Source organism: Sycon ciliatum, chromosome 10 (genome assembly GCF_964019385.1).
Source record: "Sycon ciliatum chromosome 10, ocSycCili1.1, whole genome shotgun sequence".
Taxonomy (NCBI): domain Eukaryota; kingdom Metazoa; phylum Porifera; class Calcarea; order Leucosolenida; family Sycettidae; genus Sycon; species Sycon ciliatum.
This window is the reverse complement of record NC_088652.1, coordinates 4,976,724-4,994,656: the sequence shown is the minus strand read 5'-3', so window position 1 is coordinate 4,994,656 and position 17,933 is coordinate 4,976,724. Positions and strand designations below refer to the sequence as shown.

The 17,933-nt window shown below is 45.6% G+C and overlaps 1 protein-coding gene across 1 annotated transcript in view; it reads left to right on the top strand.

Annotated features, from left to right (window-relative positions):
• Positions 1-205: 205 nt before the first annotated feature.
• The window catches only part of LOC135826000 (uncharacterized), a 28,746-nt gene continuing 11,018 nt past the window's right edge, over positions 206-17,933 (top strand). Inside the window, exons 1-7 of the mRNA XM_065338635.1 lie at positions 206-370; positions 8,535-9,008; positions 10,439-10,735; positions 12,706-12,981; positions 13,668-14,120; positions 16,862-16,938; positions 17,228-17,323. Of these exons, the coding sequence (XP_065194707.1) occupies positions 292-370; positions 8,535-9,008; positions 10,439-10,735; positions 12,706-12,981; positions 13,668-14,120; positions 16,862-16,938; positions 17,228-17,323 (1,752 nt within the window). The 5' untranslated portion in view covers positions 206-291. The remainder of the gene's footprint in view (positions 371-8,534; positions 9,009-10,438; positions 10,736-12,705; positions 12,982-13,667; positions 14,121-16,861; positions 16,939-17,227; positions 17,324-17,933) is intronic.

Sequence of the window (17,933 nt, the reverse complement as noted above, 5' to 3'; positions counted from 1 at the left end):
CGCGCCAGTCGTTGGTATACGTGATGATTCAGCCACTGAGCTTCACTGCTGGCGAACGCCTGTGTTCTCATGCATGCGTTCCAAAGTCATGCCGTGAAGGTACACAAACGAGGATCGGCGACCCTTACGACTGTAATGCCAATAAACACTCTGTTCGCTCTGGGGAGACCTTTGGTTTGGAGTGTATTCAGTGAGTGAGAGGGATCACCGTGGAACCTAGCGCAGTGGTTGGACTGACAAGTTGCTGAACAGACACCATTACAAGTTCTTCACTCTGCTCTGTCGGATAAGATGGTGCCCCACTCTCTTGGTTTGTGCCTCGTCGCGCTGATCACAGTAGTGGTTGCAAGCAGCGATACTAATTCAAAAGGTATGAAATACTGTGCTTTTTCACTGTCTAGCGTTAACAGGACACACTCCACGTACACTACAAGGCTAAAGATAGGTGCCCTTCCCTTCGCAGAGTAAGCGAAGTAGATCTTGTGTATTTTTGCTGCCTGGTGATTGATTGAGTGCCATGAAACTAGCTTGTTTTTTTTTCGAAGTGTGAGTTGGTGTTCTGTCCACACTGCACTCAAGCCAGTTGGTCAAGAATTAAGATGATGGTATATTTTTAGCTGAAATGTGACTATGCAGTACCACGCGGGCTTCACGAGTGGCTTCGCTAGTTGTGTTAATTTGTTGCCTCTAGATAAATTTCAATTTTCGCCTGTACTTTTAATTGCTAGAGTGCTAGAGTGCTAGAGTGCTAGACTGCTCAGTACCACCGTTAGTTAGATTTCAGTACACAACACACACAGAAGTGGCCCTTGGCAAGAGCGTACGGCCAATTCCGTATGTGAGGTGTTGCCGCATTGTCACAAAGGCAATTTTGAGAGTTGTAAGCCACGAAGTTCAGGAAGCGTGCGGTTTCATTCAGAAATGTTAGGGCCTTCCTGCGCGCATAGAGGTGGCTATACATGCTATGCAACATCTTTACCGTGATCAATGTACCGATGAGATACTTTTAGTTGATGCTCGCAATGCTTTCAATTGTTTGAATAGGCAGGCAGCGTTACATACTATCCAGTACTTGTGTCCGCCCCTTGCCAAAATTTAACAAATTCGTATAGTTCTCCTGCTACACTGTTTGTTTCTGGCGGTGGTGAATTTTTTTGGGATGAGGAGACGACACAGGGCGATCCCTTGTCCATGGTATTGTAAGCGCTTGCGACTCTGCATTTGGTACTGCAGGTTACCCACACGGCAGTACGTTAGATATGGTATGCGTATGATATTACGAAATCATAGCTTTTCCGTTCCCCGCGACGCAGGACACAAAGGACAAGACTTGTTTGTTACATTATTTATATTGACAACTTAAAATGACAAGACGGAAAAGCAAACTCCTCTGACAGAGACGAACAAGAAGACTGACAAGGATTCTCGACTACAAACTCGAACATGCTCCTATCACACATGCACGCGACTAGACGAGCCAGTTTGAGGAATACCATCACACAGGAAAACAACACATCATTAAATGTTCATGCCACCTGCCCCCTTGATGACATTCCACAAAATAATAAACCGACACCACGTTCCACATTCACAGTGGGTTGGTCAAAGACCATAATTGAGATACGAGAGGTACCTGGTTCAAGTCCTGCCTGGGAGCGGTTTTTCCAGCCGTGCTGCTTGCTACCCACAGTCATTTGGGAACTTGTGGCCAGGCACAAGGGGTACATGGATGCAGCTAATGGGGTCGCTTTCGGCACTTGTGCCAGTGGTTGTGAGACTTACCCACTCACCCCCACCGCTAGGCGCTGTATCTGCCGCTAGGGTTTATCGGGTGTTAGCGGCCGTCGTGAGTTCCCTTCGGGAACGGATACGATAATTTACTTTTTTTCTTTTTTTTTTACGTTCCACATTCACAACGGCAAAAGAAACCACAGCAACAGAGAAAAACCAAAACCAGCTAGCTTACATTGTAGCACAACAAGCTAACAACAAGCCAACAGAACCCAGAGACAACGCTCTAAAGAAAAACGGGCCACTACACAGGGCCGACCAAAACCACAAGAGCCAATGGTCTATTTATAGACACGCAAGGCCAACCGAAACGCGGGATCCGAAGCCCCAACAAAATAATAACATGCGCACAGCAGCGCAAAATAAGTCTACAACAGAAAACCAATGGAGAACAACAGAACGACGAGAAGAGCAACAGAACGACAACAACCAAACTCAACCAATAAAACAACAATTGAACAAGCAATGAGCTGAGCAGAGAGAGAACACCACAGCGAGCAAGACAAAAACAAGACGAACAACAAGGACGACACACAATCGGTGATGCCAGACTCGTCCACTGGCCTCTGGCGAGCCACGGCCAAACGCTCAATTGCGGTTCCTGCCGTCCCAGGCTCCAGTCCACAGTTTTAGTCTCAATCCATCACCTCCTCCGCCTCCTTTCAATCGTCATGCGCTCCCATCAGCTCTTCATCTTCTCCGCTCCCACACTTACTTTGACTTCAAAGTTACTTTTTTTTTTGATTCCCACCTTCCAACCCGGCAAATATTTAGATTTTGATAAAAACTATTCAAAGCCTCTCAATTATTTTGCAATACTTCTAAATATAACCCATACATCCTGTACACACACCTTGTACACACTCTCTCTAACGGTCTCTAGGCTACACTGCAATTGATATACATTAGATCAAATTTTCGGGCAAGGCCCATCATCAGGAATAAGTCTACTGTAGACAAAACAGGGATTTATATATATACAACGTGACAAGTACTAGTGGCCAAAGGTGTGATGGTATAGCGTAAAATGTTGCAATACCACAGGAAGCGAGATTATTATGTGTGAATATAGTGCAGTGATAGTGCAGGATTACTAATGTGAGTACAAAGCAGAAAAATACACACTTCTAGCAACACACACACACACATACATACACACACACACACACACCACACACACACACACACACACACACACACACACACACATTTAACGTAAAACCGCTGGACTGCTGAACAATCGCATCCTCCGTGAAACAGCTGAGGTCACGTCACAGTCTCTTTCCGCCCTTTTCAACCGCTGCTTGCTGTCCAGTACTCAGCCCAGGGAGTGGAAATCTGCCGTTGTTGTACCTGTGTTCAAGGGAAAAGGTAATCCTTCTCACCCAGTCAATTACCGTCCTATATCGCTGTTAAATGCAGTTGCCAAATTGTATGAGTCTATGATTAGCCGTCAGTTTTACTCGTTTGTTGAGAGCCATAAAATTATCAGTTCCAGCCAGTTTGGCTTTTGTCGAAAGAGGTCAACAGTTGACCAATTGGTACAGCTTACCTCAATTGTTTCGCGTGCATTTGACTCTAAGTCTTCTTGTGACCAGCTGTTCCTTGATTTTTCTAAGGCCTTTGACAGAGTTAGTCATCATTTAGTTATTCAATCTGTTTCAGGTTGGTGTTCTCTTTCTGCCTGTTCTTGGGTGAAGGACTTCATCAGTGATCGTAGTATTTGCGTTCGCATTGGTCAAACTCTTTCTGACCCTTTGCCCATCACCGCTGGCGTACCCCAAGGTTCCCATCTCGGCCCGCTTCTTTTTAACCTGTGCATCAACTCCTTTCCTGATGCCCCTGCTTCTAGTACCCTATCCCTTTTTGCTGATGACTCTAATTTAATTCTTGTTTCTCCAGCAAACACCTCACTTCCTATCCATCATGCATTGCTCCAGACTGACATTGATAAGTGTTGTCAATGGTCATCAGCTACTGCCATGACGTTTAACACCAGTAAATGCGTCCACCTACCCTTTCAAAAATATGCATTAGCCCCCGGCCCGTCATCCCCATTGACAATGAACGGTGTGCCTATTCAGAAAGGTGATAGCCACTGTCATCTCGGCGTGACTATCACTCCTTCACTAAATTTTTCTGACCATATAAAATCTATCACCCATAAGTTTCGCAGTCGTGTTTTTCTGTTGCGCCATATGGCCCATTTCCTTTCTGCTTCAACCGTGAATTTGCTCTACAAGTGTTACGTACGACCACTGTTAGAATACGCAGTCCCTGTCTGGTCATTCGCCGTATCCCATTCAGATTCGCTTACGTTAGACCGACTGCAAGCCGTTGCTGCTCGTTCATATCTGCTTTGTAAGACCCGGCACCCTCCTGAGTGGGAAACCCCGAAGCAGATTCTTAATCGTACTTGTGACTGGTCATCCCTGAAGTGGCGTCGTCAGATTCTGTCCTTGCTGTATTTTCATCATGTCTTTTACCAGTTTCCGTCTTTGCTAATTCGTTTCAAATTCAATGTATCCCTTAGTTGTCGTCACCCGTCCTCTATAGTTTTACCTCGTTCTGGCGCCCATTTCCTTAAATCCCCTCTCTTCAGTTTATCTGTGGAATGGAACAAACTTCCAGAACACATCCGCTGCGTTCAGTCCTCCGTCAATTTTCGCATTGCTCTAAAGGCTCATTACTCTCAGCATAGATATTCTCTGACTGGAATTCCGAACTTTTCCGTTTGAGAATTTTTTTTCCTTGAAATTAATCCTTGCTGGGTTTTTTCATCTAAATGTCCCGCTATTATCTGCAGAGGTGATTTCTTCCCTCGTCGATTTCTTTCCTGCTTTTATACCTCGATATTTAGGTACTTGTTTCCCTTCTTCCCATGCTTCATCTTCCACTCTCCTCTCCCCATTTCCCCATTTTTCTTGCGATATTTATGTGGGAGACTTCCGTGATAAGCATCCATTTGCTTTTGGAGAATCCTTTTAAATAAATACAATACAATACAATACACACACACACACACACACACACACACACACACACACATACACAGTGCACAAATTCTTGCACAAATTATGACAGATATATTTACACATCACCCAACAGTCGCCAACCACTGTCACTGTTCACTGCCGGCTTCCTCTTCCTCATGAATAGTGCCTCCATGATTCTGCAGTCAACGTAAGACCGTTGCTTGCTGGCGAGAACTTGTAGATGGGAAAATGGCGAGAACTGCGGTGACGATGGGAAGGTGTGCTGCTTTTGTCGATAATGGTCTCCCCATGGCTTTCCCAATGTCGCGTTCTTGGCTTGTCTGTAGTGCTCCTCAGTCCTCTTGCGTGTTGTCCTTTCTGTTTCCCCGACGTATTCTTCTTGACAGATGGTACATTTCATAGAGTACACCACATCTTGGGACATACAAACATTACGCTTCAGACCACCATCGCATGCACGACATTCAGCCGGCCGACCCCGCCCCCTCTTCTCCCTCTGCCGCTGTACCGTCCTGGGGCATTGTGGCTTGCTGAATGACGACGAGACCAACATATCCTTTAGTGAGCGACCGGACGTAAAGACCACACGCACATCTCTATCAAACGACCTGACCACTTGACGAACCCTCCTTGCAAGCTGGTCATTTACATACGGTACCTTGACAAGTGACGTGTACTGTCGTTTCCCCTTCCGATGTGGTGTCTGCTGGTGGGGCTGCTCTCGGATGCGTGCGGTTGTCCGTGCGGTGTCGGAGTGTTGTATGGCTGATTGTATAATGCGCCGTGGGTAGTAGTTCTCAAGGAGGAGTGTGGTGATCTGTGATTTGTCGTCCTGCCCCCGTTGTTGCGTTGTTGACTGCCCTGCTGATCTGGTTGTTGGCGACAGCGATTTTTGTTTCCATTGGCAAAGCAGACAAATATGACAAATGTACATCAATATGGGACGACTTGACAAATAACTCCCAGTCCAACTTGCCACCTGACACCGAGATTGACAGGTCCAAGTAACTGATGGTGTGAGAGTTGGTCGTGTGTGTATATTCTGCGGTGAATTGTATGCGTGGGTGGCGGGAATTGAGATAATCCACAAATGCCAGAAATGCCGCAATACCAAAGATCCAAACGAGTATGCAATCATCAATATACCGACGACGTTGGGAAAGCCATGGGAAGACCATTATCGACAAAAGCAGCACACCTTCCCATCGTCACCGCAGTTCTCGCCATTTTCCCATCTACAAGTTCTCGCCAGCAAGCAACGGTCTTACGTTGACCGCAAAATCATGGAGGCACTATTCATGAGGAAGAGGAAGCCGGCAGTGAATAGTGACAGTGGTTGGCGACTGTTGGGTGATGTGTAAATATATCTGTCATAATTTGTGCAAGAATTTGTGCACTGTGTATGTGTGTGTGTGTGGGTGTGTGTGTGGTGTGTGTGTGTGTGTGTGTGTGTGTGTGTATGTATGTGTGTGTGTGTGTTGCTAGAAGTGTGTATTTTTCTGCTTTGTACTCACATTAGTAATCCTGCACTATCCCTGCACTATATTTTCACTTCATACATATCACACATAATAATCTCGCTTCCTGTGGTATTGCAACATTTTACGCCATACCATCACACCTTTGGTCACTAGTACTTGTCACGTTGTATATATATAAATCCCTGTTTTGTCTACAGTAGACTTATTCCTGATGATGGGCCTTGCCCGAAAATTTCATCTTATGTATATCAATTGCAGTGTAGCCTAGAGACCGTTAGAGAGAGTGTGTACAAGGTGTGTGTACAGGATGTATGGATTCAAGTATTGGCTACAGTGGAGTCTCCAAACCTTGAGAAAAGTGTTTCTAAATATAAGAATAATAATAATACTTTCACACAAAACAAGCTCGGTGCAGCACTAATCACGGGAGGGAAACCCGACCCTCCACCATCGCCAACTCACGAAGCATGTGAACTGGACGGTGACGAGCCGACCGAGCACCACGGACACACAACACAGCGTAACGTAGCAGCGCGAAAGACACCGGACAGCGATAATATCCAATCAACGGCAAATAGCTACCTCCCGAAGATTGAGACGTGAGCAGGCAAAGATGCCTCAGGAAGGCCGTGGATGCCGGCCCAGCTGGCCCATTCACGGAAAACACCACAGGTGCAAAGGCACCACGCTCAACATTCACTACTCTCTCCTGATATTGAAGGCTCTTAACGCCCTCATGTTGCCGGAAGATCGCGTCCAAGCTTCTGGCGCATAGCGCATAGGAAGAAGCGTCAGGATTAAACACCCTTTCATCAAAAAGTGCATCTTGACCACGCGTCCAGAAACCTCGAGCGCTCACATCAAGGCTTAGATTCCAACGTCTAACTCGGGAGGGGGCTTGGCATTGGTTGCCCCTCCGACGCAACCAATTGCTCCATCGTGAGCCTTGAGACGCCGTGCTCTGGGTGAGGCGATCCAGAAAAACCTATGGGGGGGGGGTGGTGGGGGGCTGCTGGAAACACGCTCGTCCATGTCAACTCAAGAAGACGCCGGATCATGTCGTGGGTGGCCTGACAATTTGGCCAGCAATACCTCCTCCCTTCGACAGCTGTCGTCCTGCATTTGCTGGAGGATTATATTACGGTAAGCAGGGGGGATAGGCAGAAGCCAAACCGGTGGCGCATCTGCGTGAAGCATACAGTCCTCGCTGAAGGACGCCGCTCTGGCTGATACTCGCTTTTCTTCGCCAATCACCGACGAGGGGCCACACGTAGGTTCAAACTACTACAAATACATACATCAAACTATTCACTGCGACATGTTATGTTGTATCAGGCCTCTTTTATGGGCAAATTAACACAATGGTTTAAAATGCAATAAATCATACACTGGAGAAGAAATAAAATAAAACATGTGTAAAAATAGAATGTTATGTTCGCCTCAAGCTCTGCGTGTCCGACTCGCACTCTCAGACAACACAAAATCCCTGGACAGACAACTGACTTCTTCCAGAAACTCAAACGAATCTATGCGCTCACGGACAGGGTTACCCTGACCCGTGGCAAAGCGGTTTCCATGACGTCGCGTCAACATACACATCAAGAACGAGATTGCATGGTCTTCGCAAAATGCACAGCAGACACAGCTACGGCACAAAAGAACACTCCGACTCAAAGGAGATTCAGAAGTAACTAACGTCAGCCCTGTATTTGGTCATTGAGGAGCACAAAGGCCGCGAACGTCAAATAGAGTTCAAAAATAAACAGGAAACTGATGCTCTACGACGACGAGCTAGCTGCGAACAGTCGATGAAACGCGAAAATGACAAACGGGGTGGGCTGGTTGCTGAAAACCTACAAAGCGACGAATATCTACTTTAACACGGTTTGTATGTGATTTTGTACCTAGTATGTTTGCAGCTTAAAGTTCAGAAGTGTAGCGTTGGTTTTCTGGTATTTGAACGTTTGTAAATACATAAGACTCGGTACAATTTGATTCTAAGAACACAGCCAGATTGCTGAAACAATAACGTCCCAGGCTAACCCCTTGGTAAAAACGTTCTTCAGCACGAGACTCTACTGTATATGCATGGGTGAACACCTCTGTGGGTTGGGTCTACAAGAGAGCGAATAAGGTAGGAAGTATACTTCAAATATGTAACTTAGTGGTCATCATTGAGGGTGTATGGTTGTGTGTGCAGGTGATTGTGTGTAATTATCCATTAAAGATGTACATGTTTGTTTTGTGTGTGGACGTGTGTGTTCAGTATCATGGACGGACTGCGGAGCACCTCATGGCAAAATCAAAATGACTGCATTTTTGGAGTTCAAGAGGTCTGACGTAGCCCGACAAAAATGTCAGAATCTCAATGGAGATCTTGCTACTGTTCAATCAACGCTGGAGAGAAATTGTGCGAATGCAGCACTGAATAAAGTGAGAACGTGTACATGTTGCAACTCATGGGGTTCTTATACGTGCGCTCCTGTGTCTGGAACGGGATGGTGTTGGTGTTCTACATGGGTAGGTCTCGCTGGCACAAACTTTTCCAATGGACGGTTTCAATCTTGGACTTGGTACACACCATCCTCCGACACAACATCAAGTAGCATAGCCTGGAAAAGCCTATATCCACAACAATACTATGCCAGCTATCGTGTGTTGTACCATCCTGAAAATGGAGAGTTTCTCAATGTCCCTGACTATACCTATCCCTACCTGTGTCAACAATACTATCCACCAGGTAAGCTGAAAACTTTAGAAATGATGTACAGATCATGCCTGCTCCGTAGATTCTCCACAGGATGCACAACGCTCGCATGCAAGCCAATTGTCAATGCTGCAAAACAAATCTTTTTCTATCGTTCCTGATTTCCTGTTGTACTAATATTATGTACGGAAGTACTGATTTTACGGCCTCATTTGCATGATGGTAATACCATACATAATTGTCCAAATAAGGATATGAGGATTATTCACTCATTACCAGGGTCAGCAGGTAGATTCTACAATATCTTAGGCCGTTCCATGTCACAGTATTATCATGCAACCAGGTAAGGGGTAATAGAATGCAATGTTATGAACTGGAATAATAGAATCCTTGAAATTGTTAATACGACATGCTTTGCAACTAAGCGCCGGGTTTCCAGCCGATACATGAATTTCACCAGATAGCGCCTGAAATAGTACCACCGACTATGATATCATGTTACGATCATCGTTGCGCTCCCTTGTTGACTGTCAATACAACAGAAGATACGACCTATGTATGTGTACGTACATTCATAGCTCAGATGCAGCATGCTCTAACAAATTTCACGTGATCAAAGCTATATTAGACAGGTTCGGCAAGACGTTTTTGGCAAACCTCGACGTGTAGACCTATCAACTGGGTTCGAGGATGATACTTACGCAGTCTGGGGCTCACGACTTGACGTCAATTTGGCTATCTACACGGATCGCGCTCCGCGAAGAATTTTTCAAGAACCTTCGATCTGCGCAGCACTCGAGTGTGGGAATAAGGAACATCATGACATCACTGGAGAAAACCCCGCGAAGTACAATCATCTCTCATTCGAAAAGACAAGGCACATGCTGCTGTCGAAGGTTTCACTTCTGTTTTTTTCGGGGACATGTGAAAGATGGCGGAACCTAGTCTAGCTCCGGATTCTCCACTGGCCCTGGACGTCATTGAATCTCCACTGGCCCAGGGGAAGAAACCCCTACTCCGTTTCAGCCTGGCTGATGATGTGGCCTTGCTGACAGAGGTGGCAACTAGGGACCAGCCATTTCTGTCTTGGTCACCGTTTCCCAGCTCAGCGACTGCCACTTGGACAAGAGAGTCCCACAAATCCATGATTGAAGACAGCAAGCAACAAGCTGAAAAATACTGGAACAAAAACCACAGTCTGCGCTTGAATAACATCTATTATTTTAAACCAACGACCGATATCCATGATACCAAAAATCGAGCTGTCGATGTCGCCATTTTGGTTGTCCCGGAGATGGGGCTTGGCTTGCCACAACGCGAAGCCGAATCAAACTCTAATATAGCTCAGTGGTTTTTCACTGGGGTCCTGTCTCTTTGTGAACTTTCATAGCACTCAGTTGTGCCTTAGCTAGAGCATTGGTAACCCACAACTGCTGTTTTTATTTGCAATATTCATCCTGCAGCACCGCTCAATATAAGTTTGATTTACGGAAGGGTCAATGTACTGCTTGTTTCCACTGTCTTACACCCGGCAACCTACTTGTCTAACATCAGTGAATACTGTTTTACGTACGGACCAGCTCTCACTACAGACACCATTCATAAGGCATACGGTGCGAATCGTGTGTGTGACACTGTTAACTTCACATCGCTCAATTGTACAAGTAACACACTTTACAACATCTCAGTTTATGTGAAAACGGTGGCAGGCCTTTACAGCTCTGCATCGGGATGGTCCACGTTTGCAACTCGTCCTGAAAGTAAGCAGTGGTAAATATTATTTTGATGAATGTTTGGATAACAGTCAGAAGATAATCAACTCGGCGCAGGATACGTGAGGTTCAGTAAAGAAGAAACACACATGTTCCCCATCATCACAAATGTCATACGTAGAGTACTCCTTTTGTTCCCAATGCCTCACGGTTTTTTTGTTTCAATCCGCTGCGTCCTCCTGCAAAGTTGGAAAATCCATCCCCTGCACATCAGGACTTGATCCAGGAATCTCTCGTTCCTGAAAAATGATTTTAGACAAACTCACTGTGAATAACCATTTCCCAAAGGTGCTCTTTTAATTCGCACTTAGTGCTTTTCGCGTGCCTGAACGTATGCTGAAAAAGTGCTCTTTTTCCAGTGAAAACAGGCAAAAGTGCTCTTTTTTCAGTGAAGCATAGCTATGATACATGTTCAGATATGAACGCAAGCTGAGAAATGAATACGCACTCTTCCATTTGTGGGTCCACGAAAGGCAAAACAGAAAGTAAAGCTAAAAAATACCACTTTTTACAGCATTGTGTACACCGGGTACAAGCTTCACCAACTTGTTGCCCCCCCCCCCCCAAAAAACAAGCGGCGTGCCAGAGCCCATCGATCACTCGGAAAATGTGATCGCATGCATGAGCAAACCGATTTTAGCACTTTTTCAGCTAAAAAAGCTCAAAAAGGGCGATATTCACCAAAGAACGCAATAAAGGGCGAAAGGAAAGGCGTTTTCCCAAAAGGGAAAAGGGCGAAAAACAGGGCGAGCACCTTTGGAAAAGGGCTAACTGTGATTACCTGCCTTGTGGCCTGGAACACGGGGGAGAAGGGATGTGACAAATCGGATTTTGGTCTTTGGCCTCCAGTTGATCGACTTGGTCTACGCTCCCCCCCCCCCCCACCCTCCCTCCATCCTCTTACTCCCTGCCACACATGCCCGCGTGCACACACCTGAAACTTTGTACCGTGAACTTGCCAATTGCCGTAGGCAATGATAGCGAAAGAACGAAAGCTGTGACAACTGGCAGACAGGTTTGTAGCGCTTCAGATCGCCGGGACAGCGACACGTCTTCCCGTATGCACAATGATATTCTGGCTCGGTGGATACATCACGAGGTTGAGGACGACTGTGGATAACCTCCCTCCACTCCGAGCAGTTCTGGGCAATGTTGAGCCATTCCTTCTCCCGGACAGGTGAATGAATGCGGTTGAAATTGTCCACAACCACATCCCGTTAACGCTTAAGTTGGCCATGCTGAGGTCGAGTTGCGGAGAGCTCTCCAAACAAGGTACGGTTGGTCAGACGGTCATTGTCTATGCGGGCACAATGGCGGAGCCATCGTAGCCGACGATTGCGGATGATGCCGCCGCTCTCAGAGACGATTTTGAGGGTCTTCAGCAATGTTGTAGATGTGACTGGATCATCCAATTGTGGGTATCTTGAGTTGTCGACAATAGCCCGCGCGCATTGATGGTGGAATGCGTTAAGACGGTGCAGATACGTAGCCTTGGTCGTCCTGGCCTACGCTTTTATACAACAGTGTCGTAAGAAGGAGAGCCACGTAGATACGATGTCGGCATCGCAAGGACAAGGAGCGGTTCCCGAAGGCAGATGCCCGCAAGCAGCCAAAAACCCGAGATGCCTTAGAAATCCACGACTGCACATCATACGCACAAAGACCATCCCAGCGAATTATGGACTCAAAATACGCGCATTTTTCAACGGCCTCGACGGTCCCATTCCCAAGATGAACGGGCTCACTGGTGGGAGTATTGATTATGCTTTAGGTTTTTTACAGACACGCAAAAACACACACGCACAGCAATAAATTTACGAACTGCATGTGATGTTTTGTGTTAGGGTTTTGGCGTCCCACGGAAGCTGGCACAATGGTTCTTGACCCGGTCAAGACACGAATTCGTAGTAATCTTCACTGTATGATGTTTGTACCTGTACATTGTATGTGTGCTGCAGGTCCATCCGGGGTAATAATACATACAGTCACCGATACGTATGTCACACTAAAGGTCAACGTTACAGTACACGGAAACCTGCCCATTGTAACGTACCGGTTCCGATTTGAAGACACAGTGAACAAGCCACAAGTATACACGTTTTCATCCCAAAAATCTATCTATGTGCGTATAAAATTGACTGCCGACACACACTATGGCGTCTCTGCACGGATAAAAAACAAGTACGCCTGGAGCTGGCTTTCCAGTCGAACGTATATCAGGACCTTACCCTCAGGTAAGTGCTTTTCTACTGAACAAAATCTTTGTTTGAAGACTCTACACGTAGCTCCTGATAGTAAATACTATTTTGATATATTCTGACAAATAGTGGTAATCTCAAACCGAACATCACACACTCTCCCTAGCTGCAAACAATTTCGTCATCTTTCAAGTCCATCCTATTTCACCATTACTGACATAATTATCGTGTCGAGTTGATATCCGACATTACACTGTCTCCATAGTATTTAGATAGGCACGTTTGTTCACAGCAGTCATGTTTAGACTCTGCCTGTCCTGCAACGTCTAGGCAAAAAGGTGCACCTACATACTTCAGTAGCTGTTAAGTACTTGAACATACTTGGGCATATTACGTACTTGTGCATACACAGAACAACAAAGGAAAGACTGGTTTGTCGCTTCTCTGAGTTTCATACTTACGCAATGATAGGCAACATAAGAATGTTATTGGCCATGGCAGTATTTATGCAAGGAGAGGTAATGGTGGATACAGTGCGGGTATTGATTTGGTATACCTTTGCGTTTGTGCTTGTACATACTTGGAGACTGGCCTCATGGTGGTGCGTGGTCATGGTTACCAATTGGAAAAATTGCAATCTCCATCCCTGTTATGATTCTAGACAATCTGCGTATCGTAAATTTTTTTGAGGGAAAGTGTCTGCGATTGCCTTTGTGTTACAGCACCATCAAAACTCACTCTAACAACCACGGACACTGAAATCAGCGTAGCTCTGAAGGACACCTACAAATCAGAAATTTCCAAGTATTGCTTCATTCTGAATGCAGCAAAGCCCCTGCACAAGGCAATGATCTGTCATGGTGCGCACGAGGTCAGGTTCTTAGGGTTGACCAGCAATGTGCTTTACTCTGTGAGGGCCTTTGTTGCAACAGTTGATGGTCGGAACAGTACTCCGTCTAAAGCTGTGACTATCAGAACCAAACCGACGGATTCCAAAGCTAGGACGAATCATTCAGATACCACCATAGACAGAACCAGTGGCTCTCAGGAGAGCTCAAGCGGTTCTGGATCTGCAGCAATAGGTGCTGGTGCTGCTGGTGCTGTACTGCTGGTGCTGGTCGTGGCCGTTATCCTTCTCTGGAAATTCAGGTTGATACCTCTAAAATATTTCCAGGGTACGTACAATGCCGTGATAAAATTCTTCATTTGCTCATGATATATTCGTTTTTCACTGCTTTAAGATTCCGAAAATTGCCGAAAGCACTCAAGAAATTGTTAGAAAACATTCCTAGCATAATATCTTTAAAACAGGTGCTCCATTTACCCGGAATATCTTTAAATCATACCGATCAACAAATTGCAATGGTATTGTTGTTTGCCTTGATGACTCACTTGCACTTATAATACCATGCCAGACTGTTGACCTTATTGGGGGAGTAAGGTTCTGCTGGTTCACACTACGGCTACCCGCATCGAACAACGCAGCTGCTCAGTAAATATTCTCATGTGTTTGCGATGTACAATGTTAGTGGTTGAGAGCTTGAGAGTGTAACGGAATCTCAGTCATTCCGTTCCCCGGGACGCAGGACACAAAGGACAAGACTTGTTTGTTGCATTATTTATATTGACAAGACGGAAAAGCAAACTGCTCTGACAGAGACGAACAAGAAGACTGACAAAAGGACTGTCGACTACAAAATCGCGCATGCTCATATCACACATGCACGCGACTAGACGAGACCGTTTGGGGAATGCCATCACACAGGAAAACAACACATCATTAATTTTCATAACACCTGCCCCCTTGATGACATTCCACAAAATAATAAACCGACACCACGTTCCACATGCACAACAGCAAAAGGAACCACAGCAAAACAGAAAAACCAAGAGCCGATGCTCTAAAATAAAATCCGGGCCACGACACAGGGCCAAACGAAAACCTAGAGCCGACGCTCTACAAACCAGGCATACAAGGCCAACCGAAACACGAGAACCGAAGCTCTCAAACTAATACCGTGCGCACAGCAGCGCAAAATAAATCTAAAACACAAAACAATGGAGAACAACAGAACGAATAGAAGAGCAACAGACCGGCAGCAACCACTGAAATAACACAGCAACAAGCAACGAACTGAACAGAGAGAGAACAACACAGCGAGCAAGACAACAAGACAAACAAGGACGACACACAGTCGGTGATGCCAGACTCGTCCACTGTCCTCTGGCGAGCCACGGCCACACGCTCCGTCGCGGTTCCTGCCGTCTCAGGCTCCAGTCCACAGTTATATTCCACCACCTTCTCTGCCTCCTCTCCGCGTCATCTTCCGCTTCCACCAGCTCCTCACCTCCTCCGCTTCCACGCTCTGTTTACTTCAAAGTAACAGTTACTTCGTTTTTGACGACGACGACGACGAACAGACTCACTACAAACTAACTCATCCTCTGCGTCCCGGGTTTCGCCACCATTTTGTTATGGAATCTCAGTCATTCCGTTCCCCGGGACGCAGGACACAAAGGATAAGACTTGTTTGTTACATTATTTATATTGACATGACGGAAAAGCAAACTGCTCTGACAGAGACGAACAAGAAGACTGACAAAAGGACTGTCGACTACAAAATCGCTCATGCTCATATCACACATGCACGCGACTAGACGAGACAGTTTGGGGAATGCCATCACACAGAAAAACAACACCTCATTTCATAACAAGAGAAGAGAGTTTTAGCAACTCGTAAACTAGTACGAGTCCGTTATCGACTCCAATGACTAGCGACTGGGTTCGAGTCGCGTTTCGAGCCGCAATCTTGCCCTTCTGAGCTCGTTGACGGTTCTGTACGAATCACAGGCAGTTGGTTCGTTCTGGTCTACGAGTCCTAGCTGGCTAGAGATCCTTTGTTTTGATTTTAGTTCAACAATCTACAAGCGGCGTAGAGATTTTGTTCAAAAAGAGTTTGATTTGAGAAGAGGGAAGCTTCGACTACGTTACTTGAAGTTCAACCCCTCACTCTTTCTTTCTTTTGCTGGTGGATGATTTCAATCCTCCTGTCCATCTTCTGCCATACTGCAAGATCATTGATGAAGAGGAAGTACCGGTAGTCTTGCTTTTTTCCTTTAATTGTATGAGGAAATCCAGTGGTGTGTATGATTAGGAGTCGCTTCCTCAGCTTGGTTCAGACAAGCTCAGCCGGAACGCCAAACTATTTCGATTTCCCCTGCGAGTACGGAAACGAGTGGCTCCTACAACACGCTTTGGACAAGATCTCAACTCCTTCTAGTGTGCATTCTAGCGCACAGACCGTTGCCGTGCAAGTGCGAGCGCTAGCGCATATCGCGACTATCAACTAGTTGCTAAAACTAAACGCAATGGGTAGATCTACGAGTCGTAACGTGAAATTCATTTTCGCTGTCTTTCACGAGTTGCTAAAACTCCCTAGTTGTACGTTTTTTGGCACGAAATCATCAAAATTATGAGCATGATGTGTTCTCGTCAACAAGTAAAATGTTACATAATCGTGAAGTTTGCATTCGCCCCAAACGAGCTCACATTCTAAAGGTACTATAAAAGAACGCAATAATTGATCTTGAAGGTCCCCCCCCCCCACACACACACACTTCAACCACTGTGATCGGTACTGTACGTGTTCAGAAAGGGTATAATATTCAGATGAAGAAACATAGAAGAGAGTCACGAAATGTCACAGCCATGCGTGTCCGCTGGCTATGACATAACAAAGCAGCTTTACTATTTGATTGGAAACTTGAGAACGTTGACGCATATTCAGCGACTTGATATTCAACAGTGGGTCCAATGTCAATAGGCATTTTGCCTGTTTTGATTTCCACTATAAATATAGTATACAACAACAACAAGTGGTTCTTCGTCATGTTCATTTTATTTCCTTGCTTACAGGTGGTGAGTTGGATCTAGGAAATCAGTCTGTGTCCAACCATCATTCTCAGGAACACGAGACCATGGAGAATAACTTTGTAAGAAGAAATTAGAACTTGACTCAGAACAGATGCATTGACCACAAGAGCCATGACCGACTTGGTGCATTCAGCATTGTAACAGATTATTTGTAGGCTAGTAACTCGGTTACGGTAAAAGCCATAATTGGTAAATGGAATCAATGATTTTTCAATGGCAGTACATTAGACCAAAGATTAGTTTAGGGCCTGCAATATAACATGGTATTTTGAATGCCTGACTGGATTCATGAGGTAATCAACTTTAGAATCACACTGCTTGCCTCCATATTGTGCTGTTTTGTTGTAGGATGCGAATGAGCGGAACGTCAGGCCAGAAAGCAATGCCAGACGTCGTCCTGCTTGTGCATCAGATGATGATTATGGTGGTCCTATCTATTCTGCAGTGAGTGAATTACCTACCCTTTTGGATAATCTTCTAATTTTCAGGTGCAGGGTACCAGATTGAAAAAAGGATTCGAGTCAGGATGAAGAATATTTCCATCAGTTCTGGCAAGGGAACTTGATTGAAGGGAATGGGCTTTTCGGTCTGGGAGCTCTTTCAATTGGGCCTGATCTGCTCACGTCGTACCCCTTCCGGAGCTACATCTGCACCTTGAAATTGGGAATTTGTCTGCATTGACAATATCCAGTCTGAATCTCACACAAGCCTGATTTTCAAAGTCGAGTGTTCCTGAGTGTTCTGAATTTGGGACTATTTTGCTTGTATGATCCAGGCAGACATAGTGGAATGGTCTGAGACCATGATTGAGAGTCAGAAAGTACAAGGTTCAAGTCTTTCTTAGAACCCGTAAGGATTTTTCCAGCAGTGCTGTGACCCATAGGTAATTGGGAACTCGTGGCTTGGCATGAAGTAATCATAGATGCAGTTAAGGGAGTTTTTGATCCAAGACAACGGTTACATTCCTGCGGAAGCGGAAAACTCGCCATCCCCCCACATTTCACGCGAAACGAGATGTTTTTTTATGTTTTTTACGTGTGTGCACGTTGTGTAC